General features: G+C 31.5%; 3 protein-coding genes across 3 annotated transcripts in view; 1 reads left to right on the top strand and 2 right to left on the bottom strand.

Annotated features, from left to right (window-relative positions):
• Nucleotides 1–2,230: 2,230 nt before the first annotated feature.
• Nucleotides 2,231–26,001, bottom strand: part of LOC139503792 (uncharacterized) — a 38,494-nt gene continuing 14,723 nt past the window's right edge. Inside the window, exons 2-3 of the mRNA XM_071293722.1 lie at nt 4,611–4,641; nt 2,231–2,684 (exon numbers count right to left, since the gene is read on the bottom strand). Of these exons, the coding sequence (XP_071149823.1) occupies nt 2,344–2,684; nt 4,611–4,641 (372 nt within the window). The 3' untranslated portion in view covers nt 2,231–2,343. The remainder of the gene's footprint in view (nt 2,685–4,610; nt 4,642–26,001) is intronic.
• LOC139503291 (uncharacterized) lies at nt 6,066–25,932 on the top strand. The gene is made up of 7 exons (XM_071293052.1): nt 6,066–6,227; nt 11,259–11,340; nt 19,795–21,518; nt 22,188–22,385; nt 23,045–23,206; nt 23,988–25,613; nt 25,682–25,932. Exons 2-6 carry the CDS (start codon nt 11,304–11,306, stop codon nt 24,573–24,575), a joined length of 2,709 nt encoding a protein of 902 aa, XP_071149153.1. The 5' UTR covers nt 6,066–6,227; nt 11,259–11,303; the 3' UTR covers nt 24,576–25,613; nt 25,682–25,932.
• Nucleotides 14,222–18,193, bottom strand: LOC139503292 (nibrin-like). The gene is made up of 3 exons (XM_071293053.1): nt 17,912–18,193; nt 15,857–15,913; nt 14,222–14,699 (listed from the first exon to the last, which is right to left on the bottom strand). Exons 1-3 carry the CDS (start codon nt 18,007–18,009, stop codon nt 14,222–14,224), a joined length of 633 nt encoding a protein of 210 aa, XP_071149154.1. The 5' UTR covers nt 18,010–18,193.

Below are 26,001 nucleotides of genomic sequence, written 5' to 3'. Positions count from 1 at the left end.
AAATAGTTTTCTACTAAGATTAATTTATTACAAAGTTTTTTTTTTAACTTTAATTCAAATCTTTATTGCCATAAACCTAGATATCTATAGTATATGACACAACATAACAAAATAAAAATGCAAAATAATAACAAATATTTATATACACAATAAAATAACTAAGAATACAATGTGTTTTAAACTATTTATAATAATAATGTTCTACTCAGAAAATAATCGCGTTGAGCGTGGTGCGATCGTGGTCTAGTGGGACTGGGGCTTAAGAAAACAATTTGTGATTAAAACTATTTATAATAATAATCTTCTACTTAGAAAACAATTTGTGATCAAAACTATTTATAATTATAATTTTCTACTTAGAAAACAATTTTTGATCAAAACTATTTATGATAATAATTTTCTACTAAGATGAATTTATAACAATATTTTTTTTTCACTTAGAATACAATGTGTTTAAAACTATTTATAATTACAATTTTCTACTTAGAAAATAATTTGCGATCACAACTTTTTATAAAAATAATTTTCTTCTAAGAATCATTTATTTCTAAATTTAAAAGCACAAACAATGTTTTCAATTTTGTTGGTGTTGGGGTTGATGAGGGGGTATCTGTTTTGAAAAAAAATATAAAGCAGGACATTCGAATCCTTTAAGAGAAAATTCAATTTTATTTTGGATTATAAATAATTAAGAAATAGATATATGTACAGGAGGGAAAGATCATTATAGTTCAGGAGGGAAAGATAATTAAGATCGACAATTACAGTTTGTCATTTTGAAAAACAGCTTTAGTAATTATATAATTGATTAATCTATCATTTTGGAATTAATTGAATTATTACACATTTGTCTTAAATAATATAAGAAAAAATCCAATTATCACTTTAAAACTGTATTAATCCGAATTGTTAATGTAGAGCCTAGGTTGTCATCAATAGTTCCGAGTACGTATTCCACACATCTCAGTTTCATTACCACATCGGTATTTAGCACAGACTCGACAACAAAATCAAGAGTGTCAAGTCCTGTTGATATATAATGTCTCAGAGTAAATCATCTTTTGATTGAGTTTTGTAATCTTCATTCATGAGAATACTTTTTTCAAAAATTTGCAAAACTCATCTGGACAAATATAAAGAGTAAGAGATACAAAATACATTTTTTTTTGCAGCAATTGCCTATAACGTGTTACTTCCCATTCTCGATTCATCCTATGTGTTTAAATCGTTCGATGTTCTACTTTATATTGTATGCTTTCTTCACAAAGGACAGTCCCTCAGCAGCTTCAATACGTTTTAAAGCTACCATTAACCGATAAATTGTCGGTATTGGTCTGTTGGTATTATTCCGGTCCTTCCATTTTGTTAGGATAGCATGAATTTGACCATTCAAATCCCTTGGAAAATTGAACATAGCCTCCTTGATGTTGCCAATGCTGAGACCTAATTCAACTCCTAAATGGACAACACAATCACCTATTAACGTCTGATCTGTTAAACTATTGATAACATGATCTGACGGAACATCTTGGAGGCGACTCTCGGCTGTTTCTGTAAATAAAATTATGGAGTTCATTTTGAAATGAGAATAAAATAATAACTAATATAACCTACCCTCTATGTTTTAATTTTGGACACACACGGACTACGATACAACTCATTGATACATATATTTTGCGTCGAGCTTAGGAAACTCTATGTAATGAATTTTTGTCATCATTAATATAATTTGTTCTCCTTTTTGTCTTGCAGAATTTAAGCAGAACAGATTTTCCTTTAAATTATTCAGCCTAAACATCACATATTTTTAAAGGCACAGACTTTAAGTAGAATAGTTCTTATAATAAAGGTATTCAAAGAAACGGGATTTATCATCAGACTCAATATCAATTAAAAGACTTTCATCAGTAATGTAGCAATGAAAATAGACATACCAGCAAGACTGTGGTCCTCTCTGTGTACCTGAAATATAAAATAGAATAACTTGTATGAAGTTAACCTAAATTAATAGCAAAAATAGGAATGAAACATTCAAAATCAGTAGCAAACAGGATAAAATTTCCCTGTCTCAGTTTTTAACGTATGGTTTTATCAATACGTACATATAAGTTATGGCAATTCTATTCTAGTAAACCACAACCATATGATTTGTTTATTTTTTTTATAAACACTGTATCCCCCATGCAACATTGGATTTTTTGTTTTATGTGATTATTTTGTTTGTATTTTGGTGATCCACCTCCATCAATAGTGAAACTTTAGCTATTTAAGGTGTCTCTCTACTATCTGAAGAGAAGCCAGTGTATATTCAAATAAATGTATCAAACAATAAGATCAAATGATTTAAAAAGTGTGATGCCCATACACCACAAAAACAGAGTGTAGATGTACTAATCTCACGTGACAAAGATAGTGTTCCAATCCTATAGCTGTTAGAGCCTGCAACAACAACTTTTCAAATGTTGCAGTCGATTTGATGTCTGCTTTATTCTTCCATTCGAATAAGCCCATCAACATAAAATCCATGGGGTTTGAAAAATAACGAAAATTCAAGTTGTCGTAATCGGATTTCGCCATTCCAAGATGAATGAAGAAGTCATGGAAGTCACCAATTCCAATTTGTCGTGCAAGCTGTACAAAATGCTGATCATTAGGCTTCAAAAGTAGGATTTCGTTTTCAAGACCTTGAAGGATAAAAAGTTAAAATAGTATAATATATAAACAATCCTCTATCCAAGTCACCATTTGTAAAAGAAAAACACGGAGCCTTTACTCATTAACAAATGCAAACAAATGCACCGGGTTTCAGCGTGAAAATAAGAACCAAGCCTCACCCTTACATAAAACAATAGTGTAATATCAAAACATAGAAAGACACACCATAAAATATCAATTGAATTGGCTTAAGGAATGACGAAAGATACAAGAGGGACAGTCACACTCGTAAATTGAAAATAAACTGACAACGCCATGGCCGAAAAATGAAAAAGACAAATAGACAAACAATAGTACATATGACCCAACATAGAAAACGAAAGAATAAGCAACAGGAACCCCACAACAAACTAGAGGTGATCTCAGGTGCTCCGGAAGTGTAAGGAGATCCTGCTCCACATGTGACACCCGTCGTGTTGCTCGTGTTATAACAAATCCGGTAACTAGTCTATTTGGTAAGTAACATTCATGAAAGGGAAGGGGATTATAATAACGATGTAAGGAACATATCCGACATTATTCGTGAAACTATTATTCCATAACGGTCAACCAACTCGTGATGGCGTCCGTAAAATTTACATAGGGATGATTTCAAATTCACCATTTGGAACTCTTGACTTAATAGCTTTCTTGTGAGCAGCAACCCTCTTTTAAGAAAATCATGATAGGAAATGCAAGCACGGGAATATCGTATAAATTGTATCAACAGACATTTTAACAGTAGTGAACATACACTGAACTAATAAATTTGAGCTATGACAAATAGAAAAATAAATAAAATAAATAAAGTGGTGAATAAATAAAGGCAACAGTAGTATACCGCTGTGAGATGTTGAATAATTTCAGAAAGTCAACCTGCCGCTACAAGAATTAAGTACACATATAAAATTAAATGATTTTGTTGTATGGTGTACATTATCAATGTAGAACGGAAATACTACAGAAGCAGAAGTAAAAATAGTAAATGCTCAGATATAAGAATATGTGGTATGAGTGCCAATGAGACAAACCTCTATCCAAGTCACAATTTGTAAAAGAAAAACCATTATTCAAGATAGTACCCTTCATAAAAAAACACCATTAAATAACAAAAAAACACATTACAATTGTATTATTAGGTCAAATGAACACGAAATTAATGAAAGCTAATTAAACCATAAAAACAAATCAATAATTAAAACTCTTTCATTATATATCTTATGATGCTTTATCTAATCTACACTTAATTCCATCGTCATACCTACATTGTAAAGTAACATGTAAGGTATTACAAAACTACATTCTACTGACGAAGAAAGGTAAAACTAGGCCACTGAAACCTGAATTATCAGTTCAGTCTCGGTGGCTAAGTGGTCTAGAGAGCTTGACACAGTTCAAACAGTGTTGTCTCAAAGTCAAAATAGCAAAGGTTCGAATACTGGCGAGGAAACAACTCAAATTTAATTCCGCTAATTTGCAGATTTAACAATGCTGTGTTGATACTTAGAGCAAAAATGAATATAATCATCCGTATACGTCCTTCACTAGTGATGCAGTGGATCGGTCCGTCGTAGAATTATAACTTGTTTAGACGTACTCTTAAAATATTTATTTAATATGTGACTGTATCTCACAATCCTGTACTATAGATATTTAGCTATACTGCTAATAAATCCATCTTCATGGCTGGTATATCATATAAAAGGTTACATCAGGCTAAATTTGAGTACCTTGCTATATAGTGTCACCCCTTTATCTCTCTCTCTCTCTCTCTCTCTCTCTCTCTCTCTCTCTCTCTCTCTCTCTCTCTCTCTCTCTGATGTATTGTATTTTAACGTATACACATTTCAGATGTGCAAAGGTTTTGATTTTAACAACTTCAAATATTCACTTAATCATTCCTCTCGTTAAATTACCTTTACAGTTTGGGTCGCAATGCTCTCTATTCTGAAAAAAAAATTACAAAAGAAATGATACACTTGCAGAGGGAAGCAGACTTCTATGACACATAATGTAACCCTATATCGTATTTTCGTGTTACTGATCATTTATATTTCCTCAGTTAGTTTGTTTTCTAACTTTTTTGCATCATCTAGATAGATAAACAAATTGATAACATTGGTAAACAGTTATCAAAAGTATCAGGATTATATTTTTTTTACGCCAGACGCGCGTTTCGTAAGTTTGCCTCAATATTTAACTATACATATCTAATCTATATAGCACGGTAACATTTTATCACCTCCCGGTCTGCTAAGGTTTTTGTTTCTGAGTACTTGGTTTTATCAATTGATATTATTTGAAGGCTGTTTGTATTTTCGTCGTTTCTGTTTTTTTGCCATAACATTGCAAGTTTGTTGTCCACTTATGAAAAGTAATGTCTGAGTATCTGTATGGTATCTTAACTATATACAAAATTCAAACACAACTAATCATTTATCAGTATTTAATACTCATTCTAATACACTAGTAGCACGATTTCAGTCTGAAACGGTCATTTTGGTCTGATCGCATCTTGATTGACTGGATTTACCGCTAGAGAAATTCGTCAAGATATTTAAGGTCGTTCAGTCGTCGTTCAGATCGATAGCCTCATCAGGTAAATCAGTTCGTTAAGGCATGTCAAGACGGAAAAGACTGAATCGTCTAGCGGGCTGTTAAGATCCGTTACGACTGTGTCAGACCAAAACAGACTACGGATAGAAAATTACGTTAAGATGTTGTCAGACCATGTCAAGGCATGTTCAGATTTTTTAAATTTGGATAAAAAACGGGTGAAACTTTCACAGTGATTATCAGGGGTTGCTCCCCTTTTAAGAATAAAATAAAAATTAGAAAGAAGACGGTTTATGTTAACTGAAAGTGTACCATGTCCCCTTAATTAAATAGAAAAAATAATCAACTTTAATTCTTGCTTCTTCCTATTTAATTAATTAATATTTTTGATATTAAAAAAAATAAGTAGCTCAAAGTCAAACTGCTGCACAAACCGCTGCGACTTGAGTTAAAAATCAACAGATTGCCGAAGTATTATTTATTTATTGAATATTAAAGCATCTGAAACTTTATAAGTGATTGCAAATACATTTGTGCAATTACTGACTGGTACCGTGGTGAAAAATTTGTCAACTTCACTTATCAGTTATAAATTAAAGAATTACAGATGTTCTTAAAAAAATACGGGATGTCGGGATGATCATAGTGACTTGAAAACGCGTAATCATGTTTAATTAAATTTTGATGTATTTTTTTTTAATATTGGAAATGAAAAAAAACCATTATCACTTATTTTCTTTATGTTTTCCATATAAATTTCATTTTGGGTAAATTTGAGGCAGGAAAAATCTATTAAACGAAAGTTGCCAATCAATCTCGCAGTGCACAAATTATTCGGAAGACTCTTGCAATACTCTACGTAGTTTAAGGTGACCCCAGAGGAGTATCGATTGAGGCACGCTATCGTTGGCGCCATTTTAGATGCTGAAGCCGAACAAACTACAACCTGTAAATTACATCGGAAATAGTAGACACCCGTAAGTAGATTTTTCTAATAGAAAACTATCTTATATTGCCACCGGCCCTATAATATCATTTATAAATGTAAAAATGTATAGATATATTGCAATTTGCAGAGTAAGAGCCTAGAGGCTCTCAGTTTCCGCACTCCATGATCCATCATAACAAATTAAAATTGATAACTTGGCAGTGAATTCCGTGCTAATAAATGTTTGAAACATCACCACCTCAGTCTGACTTGAAAATCCCTTGTATTCACACAAAAGTATATTTCTGAACTTTCTATTTTAAAAAAAATATATGGAATGAGGGGGTGGGGATGGGGTGGGGGAAATATACCTTTTTGTGTTAACCTGTTATGGCCCTTTTCAAGGTGCTGGTAACTGTTATTTGAGATCAAGTTGTTCGTTAAATGTTATCAGCATTTTTTGTGACCTGTTTTTGCCAAAATCTAGGTGTTGTTAACCTGTTAACAGACCCCTATTGCCCCCCCCCCCCCCCTGATGAAATATTCACTGACAGAATTCACAAAGTAGTGTATTGAATATTTTTCTACACACTGTTATACATAGATATATAGGAAGATGTGGTGTGTTTGAGACAACTATCCGTCCAAATAACAATTTATAAAAGTAAATTTTAGCACGTCTGAAGCTGTCAAACTGAATTTTACATCCCCTAAACACAGATTTGTCAATATTTTGAGTTAGAGCTGGTAGAAGTTTGTATAATTTTGATATTATTTGTCTCACTGGTAGTACACTACACTGTAAAATCATTTTGAGAAAGAGCAGGTGCAGATTTTTTTAATTTGAATTTATTGTCTAAAAGAAATGCACTACAAAATAACTGTGTTCTCGGGCCTAAGAAGGTCAAATTATGGCATTCAACTGGGAGCCTTGTTGACATTAAAAGAATGAAAGGAAGTATTGTCCACTGTCATTGATAATTTTTTACAATATTTGAATAAGAAACTTTCTTAAGGTGCAAGTGTAATTCAGAACATATGCGTGACAAGGCAATGAATATGAATAAATTATTTGAAAAATAACTAATCTGTACTTCTACTTAAAACTTAATGTATTTTGAAAAACATGAAAAATGTATTCTTAAAAGTACATGCATTAACACAGACTTTCAATTTTTCCTGAAGTTTCATTGGTGGAGGTTGACTTTTCACAGTTTGGTGGTCAAGGGGTCTCTAGTTCTGAAGTTTGATTATTAACTTTTTTCTACCCTTTATATTACATTATAAGAAGCATAAAAAGCAGTAGAAAGTGCTTGCCTAAATAAAAAAATCCCTTTCAGAAAGCTGTAAAATATCGTCATACATGTATATGAAAATCATTATTTTCTTTAATTTAAGAAAGGAAAAATGGGGAATTTAATAGCAGAGTCTTAAATACTTAGCTATTACTCAATTGTGTTCAATTTTAAACTATTTTATTCATCTCAGCTTTTTTGTACATGTAATATTCATTTGGTGACACTGACATGACTGATAGTTGATTTACATGTATAGATATCAGTAATAATAATTATAACAAGTTACATTTTTGTAACTAACATCTAAATCACACCCAGCTTCATATAAACCAGTACTGTCCTTATGCAAATTAAAATGTTACAGATTAGCACCATCACTCAGTTGAGAAAATATTGTTGATATATATTTGTACATGCATTGATAATTTAGTAGCAAGATTTTCTCAGATTTAAATTTTAAGTGGTTTCTATGTATTACATTGACCTATGGTTAGAGGAATGGTTAGGATCCGGCTTAGATGTTTAACCCGCCACATTCTCAATTTCTGTATGGTGTCTGTGCCATGTATCATGTGTATATTTGTTTGTTATTTTTTTGTACATAATTTAGGCCAATAATTTTGTTGTTATATGAAGGATTTCACTAATATACAACAGCAATTTATACCTGAAATTTCAACCAAGAAAAAAAGGTGTATAAATGCTCATTATTGAAGGCTGTTTACCATGTTCACCTATATTTGCTAACTGCTACAATATTTGATCTAGTGGAGACTTGTATCAATAGTAATCATACATATACATTTGTGTACATGTACACGTACCACGTAATTAATATATTAAAAATAGCTGGCCATTTAGTTATGGAACATGAGAGACAAACATTGTCATTGTAAGACCTTAAATTAAGATTTATTTAGAGTCTGATAAAACCGGGCTGTACTGGAGATACAAATGTACATGTAGGTGTAGAGTGGTCATTAAGGAAATGAATTGCAATGACCATAGTCAGAGCAATTTACATATTTTTGTATGTATAGTGCATGTAGTTGTTTCGTGGTAATAAGGGGAAATTGAAAAACCATCTAGTTATTAAAATGTATAGCAACACATCCATAGCATAATTTATAAGAAAACCACTTCAGATAGCATCACATTAAAAATTGTAAAATCACATTACCATGAAGTTAAAAGGCCCTTGGGAGAACACTGTGAGTAACTATAGAAAGATGAACAAAAGTTTGCTCGTTTATGGTTGTATGCTGTTCACCTTTACATTTACCTGATTTATATTCAATGTCCTTTGGTCTGTGATGGCATTGTCATATTGTAAATCATACTAGATATCTTTTAACTATAAAATTTAAACACACTGATAAAATTTAATAGCTGGCATGGAGACAGGGCTCACATGCTTCAGAATCATAGGGATACATTGCAAGTGACTCTAGTTGAAACAGATAGGGAGAAGTGGAGATTTGAGAGAGAAGTGCTCTAGTACTATAGTATTAAGTGTCTACCGGTATGATGAGTTTATATATGTAAATAATGTTCTTTTTATATTGTTCAATTCAAGTTGGAGTATACAATTTAAGTCCAAATCTTTTAATTATCATAAAAATAAATTATGTTTCATTGACTTGTTAAGAATGATCCATGAAAGCAACTAAATAGAGAATGGTCAGGTGGCAAAAGGAATTGATTGGAAAGCGACTTGAACACTGATGTCGCCTGCTAGCATGAGCCATGAATTAGACATTGTATTTTATTTATTTTAGAATCTGACATACATGACATATGACTAAGATTTACTTCTAGTCAATTAGCAAAAATCTTCTGGAAATCTATTTATGCATGGCAGTCATTTAGGGAGCTACCATTTGATTTTTATGGGGGGGCTAGGAGGAAATTTGAAAAAAATAGGCAGGACAGGAGTTTTGCGTAAAAAAAAAGGCAGGATGAGACACTTTGCAAAAAAAACAGGCAGGATGACAATTTAGGTAAAAAAAAGTCAGGATAAACTATAATAAAAAAAAAGGCAGGACCGAATAGAGTGAAAAATAAAAAGGCAGGACAGAGATTACAACTAAAAAAAAATGCAGGACAAAATTTTACATCCTAGCCCCCCCCCCCCCCCCCCCCCATAAAAATCAAATGGTAGCTCCCTTAAGACAATATTGTATTTTATCAAACTATGGCCACGTTCCTAGCTTTAGTTACAGCTAAGATAAAGAGTGATGCAATTTCACCATCTCTTATAAGGTTACCATTGTAACAATTAATTTGATCCCCCCTGTAAAATGATCCGGGAGATAAAATGTCTTTGAATATTTTATCCTCTAGGATAGAAAATTGCCACAAATTATATCCCCAACACTAAAAAAATATCCACAATGATGGATATTATTTTAGTGTTGTGGGATATAAAATGTTGCAATTTTCTATCCTAGAGGATAAAATATTCAAAGACATTTTATCTCCCGGATCATTTTACGAAAAAATTAAAAACAGTCCTTAGTAGGAAATTTTGGGAATATCTGTATACTACATGTATTATAACCTGTGGATATTATCTATGGGATAGTTCTATTTTATCTGCATCTTCTGATCTATGATCGATATTTGATTATTTTTGGGTTTAAAATCTCTTTTATTTAATTCAAAACATATTTCAAAACAAACACTGTTAATTATTGATGATTATACAAATATAAATATAAAAATTACCTTCATTAATTCTGTAGTACAGCTTTATTTTTTTTAATTAAGAAGCTTTGGGCACGTTTTCGTAATGCTTGTTTCTCATTTGAAGAGCTGTTTTTGGGGCATTCTTTATTCAGCAGATATTTGTACAAAACGTTATACTCCTCTCCATCCATCTTGACACAAATGATTATCTATTATCATTTTACTTGTTTCTTTAAAGCAATGTGCCATTTGTTAAAACACTTCATTGATCAAGATGCAGTAGGATAGTATTTACATGACATTGTATCCCATCTGATATAATTTTACTGAAATATTATCCCAAATGGATATAATTTTGTAGAAATATTATCCCTAGAAATGATAAATTTCTTGGTAATATTATCCCATGGGAAATTATTTTACTACTCACTTTTATCCTTAGGATATTATATCTACATTGATTTTATCCTTCGTAGCGGATAATCTTTTTTAGAGTGGGACAACTTTTAAAGGTAAAAAATATCCATTATTTACTAATATTTCATCTGTAGGGATAGTTTTTACTTAATATATTGTCCCTTAGGAACTTATATTCTAAGGATAATATTTAAGTTTACATACACACATGCGCAAAGTCAACATTCTAATACACATCCTAATTGGAATTTTGTACATCAGGAGTTTGTAAACATTGACCAATAAGACAATGATTCAAAACATAATGAAATATTGGCAAGCTAAAAAGGTAAGACCAGTTCGAGTCTATGGACATTTCATGCTTTTCTGAATCCCACTGACTTCATTCTTTTTTATACGTCCGCAAAAAAAAAAAAAAAATATGGTTGTATATTGGTATCACATCGTCCGAAGACGGATTGTTTTCGAATTATAACTTTTGTATTTATATAAGTAAAAAGAAATCAAAAAATGTTAACACAATGTTTATAACCACAAAAGAGGGGTTAAATATCTATTTTTTGTATGTTAAATTAACTCACATAAACTCTTGTCATATGATAGGGGGTTAGGGGGGATATTTGTAGAAATTTGTCTAAATATATGTAAAATTAATTCCTAACTTTTGTCTCATTTAGGTTAATACATTGTACGTGTACAAAGTGATGGTTACATTACCTTAGATGAATATGGATTTTTCTGGTTATTTTGATATATGTGGTAAGTACAATTACAAATAATTAAAAATGTTAATTCGTACAACTGTATTTTTTTATGGTCCTGGGGCTGGCCTGTTATCATTTTTATACCCCATGGAAAGAAGACACAGAGAGTATAATGTTTTTGACCCGTCCATCCGTCAGTCCTGTTTCTTGTCATAGCAACTCCTCTGAAACTACACTGTAACAGAATTTAATGAAGCTTTTTGAAGATAATAAGGACATACTACGTAGATGTGCATAAAGACAGGATTTTTTTTTATATTTTTCTTACCATTATTTAATTTCTCCTATAAAGACAATGTGTGGATGTGGGGTATGTGAGGTTGTTTAATCTTGCATGAAGAGATATTTCCTGTATCACAGTATTGATAGTGTCATTATTATATTGAAATTAAATACCATGATATATCAAATGATATCCAGTAATTACTTGTGATGAAACTACATTTGTGTAACTATTTATTGATTGTTAAAAAAAAACATTGATATATACATGTACATTTTTTTACATGTATCCTGATAATAGTGAGTGCAGTTGTGGGAAATGTTGTATATTATTTAATGCTATCGCACAATTCAATGACAATGCAAGTATTAATTGCATCCACCCCTCAGTCAGTGTCTAGCGACTTGAGTTTACATCTATTAATTAACTAGAACAAACCCGCGAAATTGCAGGCATTCAAAGCGTGTTTGAAAGTATGTAAAGTGTCATAGGAAGGATTTTGTGGTTGTTGTTTGTTTAAGTGTTTCATATTTGTTTTTCGTTCATTTTTTGTACATAAATAAGGCCGTTAGCTTTCTCCTTTGAATTGTTTTACATTGTCATTTTAGGGCCTTTTATATCTGACTATGCCGTATCGGCTTTACTCATTGTTGATTTCTGTGTCATTTTGGTCTCTTGTGGAGAGTTGTCTCATTGTCACTCATACCACATCTTTTTTTTTGTAAAAAAATTTGATAACTGAAGAATTTCAGAACAACAAATCATAGGTGATTTGGGACAGGATTATTGTTTTTATAGCCCGGCTCATGCTTTTTTCACAAAAAAATAAGTTTTTTTTGTTTGCTATTGATTTTAATAATACATGAATAACTTTCATATGTATGTTCAAAAGTATACAGAAAACCGCTAACCGGAAGTCTAATCTGACTTAGAATTTCATCTAACGACGAATATCAGACAGCAAATACACTTCATTCGTAGTATATGTATGTTTATAGTATACAGAAAAACACATACTGGATGTCTAATCTGACTTAAAATTATCTAACGACGAATATCAGACAGCAAATACACTTCATTCGTAGTATATGTATGTTTATAGTATACAGAAAAACACATACTGGAAGTCTAATCTGACTTAAAATTATCTAACGACGAATATCAGACAGCAAATACACTTCATTCGTAGTATATGTATGTTTATAGTATACAGAAAAACACATACTGGATGTCTAATCTGACTTAAAATTATCTAACGACGAATATCAGACAGCAAATACACTTCATTCGTAGTATATGTATGTTTATAGTATACAGAAAAACACATACTGGAAGTCTAATCTGACATATCAGGACGCCTTTTTCTCGTTTTTCTCCCCAAAAAACTAAATCTGAATAATTATATGAATGGATGACAAATGCAATTATGCACTGTACCTATAGGACACAGAGGCATGATGATTAATTTATTGTGGAAAGAAGAGAATTGACACACATCTGGTTAAATAGTATAGATATTTCTGGCATTATTTCTATTATTCAATATTGGTGGTTTTATAAACCAGATTCTCAATACCGATGCTGCACTTGGTCTCTTGTGTACTTGGTAAAACAAAGTCTACCTAACCATTAGGAACAGTATTACTACAATGTATTCTGTATGTTTTTTTGCTCATTGTTGAAACCTGTATGGTGGCCTATACCTAATAACTTCAACACCATTTCAGTCTTTGTTGAGAAGTTTCATACCAAATTTTATGTTTTATAATATTATTAACTACTGATCTTGAAATTAAAAAACCACATACAGTCCTTGTTCTGTAACATGTGTAGATATACATGTACATTTGGTTCTGTCAATTTCTGTTAAGTTTGTAGTACATATGTTCATTCGTAAGTAAGCAAAATGTGAAGTATTAATTCGTTGCTGTGAATGCCAAACCTCTATTTCTATGGCTGAGCTGGTAGATAAAAAATATTTAAAGAAAGACTTGATGATGTTATATTTGCCTTTGGCATTTCTTTTAATAAATACAATGTGGAATATACATGTATATTGATGATCATACATGAATGAAAAAATGAATATATATCAAAAAATATAAAAATATGTATATCCTAATTTATCCTTCCTCACTCATTTAATCATACATGCATGTATCGTGTTTTGTCGAATTTACAAAAGATCAATACATGAAAGTTTTGGGCATTCTATTTTAGACATTTACAATGTACAACCATGAGAAATATAATGCCACAATTTTAGGTGCTGTAATCATTAGACTAGGCCTATAATTTATCTTTAATGTTCATACAATTTCATACAGTTAGGTTTTGATGATATCAGTCTTTTGGGTTTTAAAGTAATATTCTTTCATTTGGTTTTTTTTTTTTTAGCTAATTTAGGGATGACTTGATGATGATAAGATATGTCAATAAAAAATCGTTATGAACAAAGTACAAGGTTTATAAAAAAAACTGTTCTGGTTACACAAACAATTTGAGTTATATATTTCAATTAAAAAAATTCTTAAACATTCTCAAAGTTGCTCATACCAAGTAAACAGGGACAGTTTGATAGGTTTTCAATTTTTGATATATATATTATTTTATAATAAATAACATGTGATAACCATGATAACAGAAATATAATTTAAAAATGTTGACAATAATGGATCAGTTTTTTTTCCCAAGCTTCATCGGCTGGTATCTCATCAGTTGGAACAGTTGATTTTTCCTCAGTTGGAACAGTTGATATTTCGTCAGTTGGAACAGTTGATATTTCGTCAGTTGGAACAGTTGATATTTCATCAGTTGGAACAGTTGATTTTTCTTCAGTTGGAACAGTTGATATTTCATCAGTTGGCTTTGCAGCATCTAAGTCTTGAATGGGTGTTGCTTCATATATTATATGATCATGAAGATCTGTATCATTGGACTTGTGATGAATTTCTGCTCTAATTGTTATGTTGGCTCCAGCAGTTTTGTTTGCTTCAACCGGTGTGTTGGCTTCAAGGTCTGTGTTGTTGGTATCAGAATCGTCTTGCTGGTTGAATTCTGGTTCTCGGTCAGGATCGATTGTCATCAGGTCTGTGCTTGTTTGGTCATCAAGGGGACAAGTTGATTCAAGTCTGAAATTAAAAAATCTTAATTAATAAGATAAGATATTAAAGATAATTGTATTCCAATTAAAGGGCCCATTTATTACAATGATTTTTATACAATCGCAAAAATTCTAAAAATTTTGGTCGTATTGATATCACGTTGGCGTTGTTATCTGCGTCGTCAGAGTACTTTAAGTTTTCGCCCTCTAACTTTAGTTTAAGTCAATAGAAATCTATGAAACTTGAACACAAGGTTAATGACCACAAAAGGAAGGTTTGGATTGATTTTGGAAGTTTTGGTCCTAACAGTTTAGGAATTAGGGGCCAAAAAGGGCCCAAATAAGCATTTCTTGGTTTTCACACCATAACTTTAGTTTAAGACATAACAATATATCTATTATTAACAGGCAAATAATATATTCCATGAATTAATATGTTCATGTTGAATATTTTATACCCCATTGTCCAGAAGTAATGGTCTAAAATATGATCTTATATGGATAATAGAAATTATGATGAGTCTGTGCTATCTAAGATGGCTGCTAGTTGAGGACTTGATTAACCATATAAGACCCTATGGACAATACATTAGAATGTCTTCTGTTAGAGAACCACTGTATCATGTGTATGGAATGAATGTTCCAAATGAGGTGATTGTACTCTGAAGCAATCCAGCAACCAAAATGGCTGACAATGGGGAACTTAGTTTAAAAAGCACCCTGTATGCGAAATATATACACATGTCTTCATTTAGATAACCTCTTAATTATGGAATGAAACCAAACATTACATTTATAAATGTTCCTTATGGGATGCTGATCATTATTTGCAACTTAGTTGTCGATTTACTGTTCAAGATGGCCACCAGGATATTAAGGCCAAATAAAGAAGTATGTGTGGTTCCAGTTAGATCTGAAAAAAGTTAGGGTAGGTAGGTAGGGATTTTTTTTTATTTTATGGGTTTTTTTTTACATTGAGTCTATGGGAGCAACATTCTGACTTTAACAGTGCTTACTGAAAAATGACAATAAAATCTTTAGGGTAGGCTATTTTTAAGCCTCTAGTTTGTAATAGGGGATAATGAACCTTCAATAATGTTAAAAAGTGCCACTTATAGTGTTGAGCTTTTTTTATGATGCATTTAATTTTAGTCCGTCATTGATTTTGATTTAAGGATGCCCTACCTTTTTGTCTTATTAAGCATCTGACGCACTGTTTGTCCCTGTGTTTCAGCTCTTTGCCTGTAATTAAAAAAGTAAAATATAAAACAAATCGCAATCGAAACAGATTAAGACAAATTTATCATAAATCAAATTAATATAATTAGGACCAATCATGGTCTTTTGATTTGAGGTATTAGTTTATAACCATGATAACCTTGAAATATATCTCAAGGTGACCTTTTGACAATTGAAATGACACTTTAAACTTATTTTCTTCCTTCATACATTGTCATATTTGAATACATGTTTTTGGTGATAAGACCTTCCAGAACAATTTTTAAACGCCCGTCAAAATTTTGAGGAGATGTACATGTATTTTGTAATAAAAATGTCAGGTGTCAGTCAAGAACGACTTATCCAAATTTCATGAAACTTATTATAGTTGTTTATTATGAGGGTCAAATGATCTGTATACTTTTTGGTGAAAACAAGATTAAAACTTTTTTTGAGTTACGGCACTTTGTTACTAAAACAGGTGTGTGTTTTTCACATGTCATACTGTAGATCTAAAATGATTTAGATTATTGCTTAAAACTTTACACACTTCTAAGTTATAATTTAATCTTAAGATCGATATACTTTTTTGTGATGATTCAAAATTTTATTTTTCAGTTATTTAGTATTTTGTAAAAAAGGGGAAGTTTTTTTTACATGTCATGCCATATCTCAAAAAAAAAATTAGGATTAGTGCATAAAACTTTACACACTTCTTTGTTATATTAATCTAAGGATCTGTATATTTTTGGTTTTGATTCAAAATTCAATTTGAGAATGTGCTATTATCTTGTAAACCGTCTAGATCCCCACCCCTAAACCATATATATTCTTGTATCAGGGTTTGCAAAAACCCTGGTTTTATGAGTATTGCCCAGCCCAGTGGGAAATACTGGGAAAACCCGTGTTTTACTGGGTTTTAGTGGGTAATAATGGGCAATACTGGGTAATATAAAATACTTGTCTGAATTTTAAAGAAGATTCAGTGATTCACAAATTTAATATATTTAATAAGATATTTATACCCTATTTTGTTTGTCTAGCATTTGTCTAGATTGTCAAACTGTAAATATAAAGCAAAACAATTTTTTCTTTCAAATAGATATAACTCCTAATTTAAGAATTAACAATTACTTTGTAAGAAAAATTACAATTAAATAATGTCACTAATTAATTAGTAATTATTCAGATTAGAACACAGATTTGTTTATGTAACAATAATCAGCCCTTATAATTCTATAAGTTTTATTGGCATGACCCCTTAGGGTGTTTATTTAGCAATATGAATGTATAACAAATAAAATTAACAAGTCACTTTAACACTGCAATAAAATGCATGTTTCAAAGTTTGGATTATTAAAATAATGTTTGGTAATTAAAAAGGTATCTTTAAATGTACAAATCTTCTGTTCTGCCTACATATAGAATTAATAGAGAAGAGAATGAAATTGAGAATGATATATTTCTAGAAATGACTGTCAATGGTTATCTGTATAAAAAGTATATATTTAGCTGTTATACTATGAAACTGTACCAAGTCTTTACTATTTAGTGTTAAAATAAGCTTAGAAAATCATATTGCCCAGTATTGCCCACTATTACCTATTTCTGGGAGTATTGCCCAGCCCGGGAAAACCCGGGTTTTCCCACCCGGGAATTCCCAGGCGGGTAATACTTTGCCAACCCTGTCTTGTATGGGACAATAAAACAAATTAAATGATAAAAAAGGGAAGTCCCTGGGGGTCACCTCACCCTATTCAATTTAATAATGTGCTTTTATCTTGTAATCAGACGAGATCCCCACCCCTAACCAAGAAATATTGGGTAATAAAACAAATGAAATGAAATAAAAGGGAAGCCCCTTGGGGTCATACCCATCCCCTCTTGGTTAAAAAGTTGTAATCAGTCCCCACCCTTAAACCATATATATTCTTGCATGGAACAATAAAACACATCAAATGATGAGAGTCCATTGACTGTCATTAAACCAAAACTATTCATGAAAAAAATAAAATTACGTACTTGAGGTTACCATAGTATTGTCTGTTGACTTTTGACCTTCTAATAGCACGGTTTAACTTTTTGTTGGTTTTTGGTGATGAGCGTATCTCTGGAAACATCTCTCTAACAATTCCAATTGTCTTGTGTCTATTGTCGGACACTTCATCTAGGGTTCTTATGGCTCTCTGCAAGTGTAAAATGATTTTAATTTAATTTAAACTAAAAACAAATTGGAGAAAAAATGAATGACTACTAAACAAATGGCGGTTTTTTTTTTATACCCCAGGAATAGTGCAGTAGGATTACTTTTTTCAGAGATATGATTTTTGGACTAAAAATAGTCACTTAAATGATAAATTTTCAACACTTATGGTCTTCTTTCTTGAGGATGTTGATTTGATATAATTTGTCAAAAAGTATACACTGTGACAAGTTATAAATCAAGTTCGGATTTTGTTCCAATAAAATTAATTTGTAACAGGTACCAGGGATCTCCATGGATGAAAATTGAACCATGGAGGAACTTTCATCATCATAAACTGTATCATACGCCGTACAGTGTAGCACGATGTAATGTATTTCATCCCTCCACATAAGTATGGGTGAACATGCTAATTTATTTTATTTGAATTATATTTATTTAAATTTTCATTATAAATACTATATAGAAGTATATATTTTCAATGATTGCCGTTTTTATTAACCCTTCAAAGGCCAAGCCCTCATGCCCCTACCTTTCCCTAAGTCGAGAATAACCAATAGCTGTCACGAAGGTCCCAATGCATTTTTCTTGCTATTTTTTGGTAATTGTTATGGGGGTTAAAAATTATGTGGAGCTTATTTTTCACGGACACTGTCAAATTCAGTAGTCATGAACCCATTACCAGTATGGCTGGTTTGCAGTAGTGCGGATGTATCAATTTGATTATAAAATACGAAATGTTTGCACCTGTCCTAAGTCAGGAATCTGATGTACAGTAGTTGTGGTTTGTTTATGTAATATATACGTGTTTCTCGTTTCTCGTTTTGTTTATATAGATTAGACCGTTGGTTTTCCTGTTTGAATGGTTTTACACTAGTAATTTTGGGGCCCTTTATAGCTTGTTGTTCGGTGTGAGCCAAGGCTCCGTGTTGAAGGCCGTACTTTAATCTATAATGGTTTACTTTTTAAATTGTCATTTGGATGGAGAGTTGTCTCATTGGCACTCACACCACATCTTCCTATATCTATATATTATTGTTACAATACAGCAGTACTCAAGTTATTTCTGATGAAATAACAATTACTGTTCTACGCCTTATTTTGTACTTCTTAAAAAAGGGGGATGCTGATTGCGCAAGTCAAAATAAAAGCATGTGTTCATCTTGTTAAAACTTTGTAACTGGATTATCAATTTATTTATTTGATCTCTGAATTTTCATAAGCATTTGCGGAAACTTAGTTAGATAATTCGACAAATAAATCGTTTATCTTCAGATAATATTCTCCTGTCTGTTTTGTTGATCTATCTGTACAAGCTCAGGTACAAGTGATTAGCGATCTTAATCTGGTTATCCCTAATGGATTATACTATAAAAACAGCCTGAGGGTTATGCAATAACATGCATTTGATTAAAATTGCTAATAAAATGGTGTCAGGCTATTAAAACTTTCCAGTTTTGAACCATGGCAGAAGACAATTGAACGATGGCACAAGTCATTTGACGATTGCGCAAGACATTTGAACGTTGGCGGGGCGCTATCATTAAACAGGCCATGGAGATCCCTGAGGTACATGTAGTGATTTGCAATACTCACAGAAATCAGAATGCTAAATGTTTATATATTAATTTTTCGTTATAATGATCTGAGTTAATATCAATCACACAATTCCAAATTCACTAAAATCTGTCTTTTCTTTCAGAACTTGGGAAAAGTAAAAGGACTCAAAGAAGACAACAACAGAATTATTTTAAAACCATCAGTAATTCAATCAAGGAATCTTCATATCTGAAGCCAAACTTTTTACCGATAGAGAATAATGATGATTCACTTAGCGAAAAACTTCAAGAACCACTATATCCAGGTTGTCGTACAACACTACTTGACTCCTTGTTTAGACACTTCATAAATTTCAGCGCTAACAATGGAATGTCTAAAACAGCACTGAGCATGTGCCTAAAAAATGAGAAGACAGTATTACCAACTCCCAACTGCCTCCCTGAATCTTATAAGGAAGCATATCAAATGATAAAACCGATGATTATAGAAACAAAAAGATATGATGCATGTGTCAATGACTGCTTACTTTTCTGCAAAACAAGTGACAATGACCACTCATTAGACAGAGAATGTACAAAATGTGGAGAGCCAAGATACAAAGCAGAGTCCTTAAGTGCACGAAAAACTTTTACGTATATGCCTATTGGACCAAGACTTTCAAGGATTTTTGGAAGTGACAATATATGTAAGATTCTTTATTCCAGACAAGATCTTTCCAATGGAAAGTTAACTGACATAACTGATGGAAAGATATATAAATCTTGGTATGAAGATGGAGGAGTCTTTCAGGACATGGAGGAAAGCTGTACAGTTCCATTGGCACTTTTTTGTGATGGGCTTAATCCTCACAAAAGTATGGCAACTCAGAAGTCGATGTGGCCATTAATCCTCACCTGGCTCAATTTGCCTGTAAATGTCCGAAATATTTTAGGACCAATGATGTTGGTTGGCATTGTTCCAGGTACAAAGACAGAAGAGCCAAAAAACCTCGATCCATATTTGGACCTTTTAGTAGATGAATTGCTAGAACTGACAGAGTGCACAATGTTTAATGCCTACAGAGGAGCCCCTACATCAGTCCGAATAGCACTCCTGCATTACATGTGTGACATTCCCGCATTCAGCAAGATTTTACATGTTTCAAGCCAGGCTGCACTCCGTGGATGTCCTTATTGTAAGGAAGAAGGATTCTATTGTAAGTCTTTACACAAAGTGGTTCATATCAACAATAGAGCTTTTTTACCAGAAAATCATCCATTGAGAAAAGAAAAGAATGATTTTGCTATCAAAGGTGAGGACAGAGCAAGTAAACCAGAGTCTTATACAAAAGAAGAAGAATTAGAAATCAGAAACAGCTATGATCAACTTCCAAATCAAAACAGAAAATCTCTTTTACAGAAAAAAACAGGACTGAAAGGAAAATATAGCTTCATGAGGCTGCCTTACCATAATCGTCAAGAACAAATGCAACCTGACGGTATGCACACCATTGCAGATGTAATTGGCAATCTCTTTGGCCTCATAACAGGAAAAGATGATGGGAAAAAGGTACGGAGTGGAGAAGAAGAGTTTCAACGATTTAAGGATTCATGGAACAGCAGAACCATCATCAATGACGAAACAGTTGTAGGAAGCAACAAAAGAAAATCAAATACAGAAGACGGGAGAAAAGCTAAAAAAGCAAGAGTAGAATCAATGACAGCAGAAAATGAACTACCCCCAGCTCCATGGAGACTTGATAGATCAAGTGTTAAAATTGCTGATCAAAGAGCCATGTCATTGGTGTATCCAACAGGATATGACTACCACCCAGACCAGCATTTTTCAAAGCCATGGACACTGAGGACTATGCATGGAAAACATCAGGTATACATTTTGACTTTTGATTTTGTTGTTCTTGTTAGGAGAATGATAACATGTATATGATGTGGGTCTTTGACTGGCACACATGTTGTTTATGCCCCAATTATGAACAGTGTGTTTTTCATTCTGTTCCTCCTTTTGTTTGTCCTGCTTCAGGTTTCATTGACCTATAGTTGTTAATTTCTGTGTCATTTGGCATGTTTGGTCTCTTGTTGAGAGTTGTTTCACTGCATCGGCAATCATACCACATCTTCTAAGTTACAGGTCAAGTTTAATATTGGTTTAGTCTAGTGATTTTGTATAGAGCTATGATCCTTGATGTATTATGTTTACACCTTGACAAGTTATAGATTAAGTTAAAATTTTGTTCAAATACAATGTACAATGAACAGGTAGGGGGCTATGTCTAACAGAATGTTTGTTTGTAATGGTCTTCATTGCAAATTAAAGAAAATGAGACAATTATAATTTGTTGTTTGATGTTCAATTTTAATGCTGTAATACTGTAGTACGATTTGTGAATTTTCTTGTCAATTTGATAATTACAGTACATTCTTCCAATTTTATATAAAAAAAGTTTTTTCTGTACCCACATGTACAATGTATTCATGCATGCACAACACAAAACAATAGATTCACTGAAGTATTTGACCATTTATTTGACATTTTCAGTTTGTAACCAGTGGAGCTGCACTTTGGTGTCTACGAGGACTATTGCCCAGTAAACAAGAGACAACATTAGGGAAGCTTTTTAATGTGATTGAGTTGCTGACCAGTGAATCTTATCATGAAAACGAATTGGAATTCATTATTGAATCTACAAGTGAAGCTGTTTCATTGGTGGAAAGAGATTTCCCTATTGCATTACAGGTATGAGACAAACTTAATTAGTATGTGCATTTCGTTTTATCAGTACACAAAAAGATAATTGTCAAAATTGCTTATGTTAGCTTACAGTCAGGGGGTACTACTTGTACATGTTATTTTTAATGACTTGGGGAAGTAATATTAATATTCTTATATAAGTAAATTTGTAGGATACTTATACAGGTGAATTTTATTTACTTGTACTCCTGTAGGTAAAACAATATTGGCTGAGTTATGTCCCTTAGACATTCAGATTTTTTTACTTGTAGAAGTAAAAAAAATCATCCTATCTTCTTTTATTGAATTCTAATGATTTCTTTGCTCTAATAGAATTTTGCAGATGTCTTTACTAATCATTTAAGTGTAATTTCATGGAAAATCCAATACATGATTAAGATCTTTGCACAATCAGTTTATTTGTTGAATTAATGAGACGAAACATTGGACTCTAATACAAAAATTGAGAAAACTTGGGGAAGAATTATTAAAGGCATGAATTTACTTTTTAAAACTTAAACACTTTTGTGGGATTGTAAGAAAAAAGTTACTTCTACAAGTATTATTTTGAGAAAATTGTATTTGCAGTGTTTTGTGGTTTACTGAAGTGTATGTCATATTAATTTTAACCATTACTGATACATTGTTATTTATTTATGTTATAGACTATTACAACACATCTACTTCATCATATACCAGAAGGATTTGCAAATTTTGGTCCTCTTTATGGGAGGTGGCTGTTTCCATTTGAAAGAGTAAACAGTTGGATAACCCGTCAAGCTTTAAATAAAAATAAGATTGAAGCCACAATCATGGAGACTTATGCTGTAAGTATATGCCATATAAGGCAACTTTATCATATATATATATATAGTTATATTTCAGTCTCAACACCAGATCTTTACTCAAGTCCACCATGAAAAATTTTGTCACAAGATTTTCATGTCAATTTCTGTTTTAATGATGTCTACTTAAGAAGCTATTTAAAATACTATTATAAATTACAACGTATATGAATCAAGGAATTAATAGAAAACATGAAACATGTAGGGTCTTTGTGGTTGCTTTCAAGATATTAATTGTTTAGCAATTTGGTGGGAAGTGAATACCTCTAGATTTTTATGCATTTAACAATGGATGAATAGCATCAGTTTTCCTTCAGAAACTTTAAAATTAAAGGATTTTTATTTTAATAAGGCATCTTAATCAATATATGTTTTAATAAGATATAAAAGGAAAAGAAAGGGTTTTGGTAACAGAATGTGTCAATCGCACTCACTACATCAGAAAAACCAGAGGATTCAGAATAACAGGCAAACATTCAAAAGCAAGGAACATTCTTAGACTTGATTTTATTTCATGGTTAATATTATTAACATGATTAAAGAATTGTGTTTTGATTACAAAATAGTCAGCAAGTTTGGTTTTTACTGTTTTCACTTTGGTTTATAATAAAGCAGGATCTGGAAAGCAATTATATAAATTCATAATCTTATTTTATATTTTATATCTCAAATCCAGTGTTTCTGTTCAGTTCTTGCATGTAAATCGCAAAATGGAATATCCATTTTTTAAATTGTTTCTCATGGTCATTTCTTTATTTTTTAGATTTACGATTGGTGTGTCTACATGATAATGTCTGGAAAGGTCAAACAAGATGGTATTGACATTGGCAAACTAGAGAGACTGCTTTTAGAAGATGAAAAAGATGACAGTTGTAGTACAAATGAGAAAACGTTCTCTATTGATGATAACATTTTGAGAGAAATGTCCAATGTTTATGACTTTTGTTTGGTAGCAAGAATGAGTAAGGAAGGCAAAGAACTTGCTTCATGCACAAGGTCCTATGGAAACACTACATATGGAAACACTGGCAGGAAAATTAATTTTTCACCTTTTTCCAATAACAGATCTTCAAATTCATATGTGTATACTGTAGATGAAAATTCAACAGATTCTTTAGTTGACAGTATAATATTTGGTTCAATTTGTAAGATTTTTGAGCACGTTTGGAGAGGACAAACATACACCTGGGTTTTGCTTGATATATTTGATGATGTAAGATATGAAGATGGATTCTGGAGTGTGTTAGAGCATAAAACCTCACAGAAACCTGTTATGTTGAAAGATGTCAGTGCTCCACAGATTGTTGGGAGAGAAAATGATAGACTTCATTATGTCCGTACATGTATCTAACTTGTAATTGATCAGTTTTCTTATTTGACAAAGTATATGTATATAGACAATGTTTTTAATTTCTCCAAAACTGCTGTTTAAATTTAACTTTTTTGATACCAATGTGTATGAATGTTAAATAAAAGCTCCTTTTCTTATAAGATACCATAAGAATATTTATTTCAGACTGCAAAGTCAATATTTTTACATGAAACAGAATATTCTGTTCATATTTACACATATATAACTGTCTGAATACTGTATATTCAGAAATTATTGCGTGCATTTATTACTGATATTTTATCATTTAAGAATAAAATGCTATATTCAGAAATTTCCTATTGATTTAAAGAAAAATTTCAAAATGGGAGTTTTAATTATTGGAATGACTTTTAGCAAAAATAAAATAATTTCATAATATACAGTCCTGACTATTCATGATATGTTTATATATGAGTAGTTCTTTATTTATTATATATTGGAATGTAAGGTTAATTAAATAATTAAATCTTAAACTATTAAAGCTATTTAGAAAGATAGGGTTTTCGAGTATTTATCTTCAAAATAATTTAGACCATGTGTATTCTTTCTTACATGTACAAATGATACATGCTTGGTCAGAGAGTTTGACTGTTTCTATACAGATTTTGTGTACATAGATTTTTTTTTTAATTCTTTGTATTAAAGAATTTTAACTATTTGTCAGTACAAACTGTACATACAATATAATATACCTAAATAAATCTATTTTATCTTGAGAGTCACACATCCTTTGAACCTGTACATAATTATAAATAAATTCAAGTGATCTCTTAAGATTGAAATTAATGCCAAGCCAAACAAATTTAAAGGATATATAAGTATAAAAGTTGGCTTATCAGGCTGACTTGTACTTACTTGTATTTTAAGTGAATACTGTTGTAACAGTGTGTATTAAAAAACGTTTTCAAACTCTAGCTCATGTATTTCATACTTATCAACAAAATCACACACTTATAATTTTATATAAAGTTAGTTTTTTTCTGAATTGAAATAAAGATGATAAAAATTTATAGATAGGTTACTAGTTCACATTTTTGACACAGAAAAACTGAATTGAAATAAAGATGATAAAAATTTATAGATAGGTTACTAGTTCACATTTTTGACACAATAAATTTTGAAGTTTAACTTATTTGTAAGGGAGAACATGTTTTTTGTTATTGAAAGTTTATAAAAGTGTATCATATGATCATTGATAATTATTATTTCTTAATTTGCAAGGGTAGTTTTACATGTGATAGCTTATATATTTGATCTTGCTGTATTGACTGACTTTCAGATGTGTAATTTGTTACATTGTGTTCATATAGTATGAATAAAAATATTCTTGTACACAAATATGTCCTTCTTCCATATAGCTGAAACGTTTTTAAACAAGTAAGAAGTTATATTGGCATCAGTTACA

Source organism: Mytilus edulis, chromosome 14 (genome assembly GCF_963676685.1).
Source record: "Mytilus edulis chromosome 14, xbMytEdul2.2, whole genome shotgun sequence".
Lineage (NCBI taxonomy): Eukaryota > Metazoa > Mollusca > Bivalvia > Mytilida > Mytilidae > Mytilus > Mytilus edulis.
The sequence above is the reverse complement of the archived record's forward strand: the minus strand, read 5'-3'. Positions and strand labels throughout refer to the sequence as shown.

Bases quoted from the DNA above. Each gene is read 5' to 3' on its own strand.
- LOC139503291 (XM_071293052.1), top strand. From the start codon at position 11,304: ATGAATATGGATTTTTCTGGTTATTTTGATATATGTG. The intron at 11,341-19,794 runs GTAAGTACAATT...CTTTTCTTTCAG, and splicing joins TGGTTATTTTGATATATGTG to AACTTGGGAAAAGTAAAAGG. The intron at 22,386-23,044 runs GTATGAGACAAA...TTTATGTTATAG, and splicing joins ATTTCCCTATTGCATTACAG to ACTATTACAACACATCTACT.
- LOC139503292 (XM_071293053.1), bottom strand. From the start codon at position 18,009: ATGTTTCCAGAGATACGCTCATCACCAAAAACCAACAAAAAGTTAAAC. The intron at 15,914-17,911 runs GTACGTAATTTT...TTTTAATTACAG, and splicing joins CAATACTATGGTAACCTCAA to GCAAAGAGCTGAAACACAGG. The intron at 14,700-15,856 runs GTAGGGCATCCT...TTTTAATTTCAG, and splicing joins ATGCTTAATAAGACAAAAAG to ACTTGAATCAACTTGTCCCC.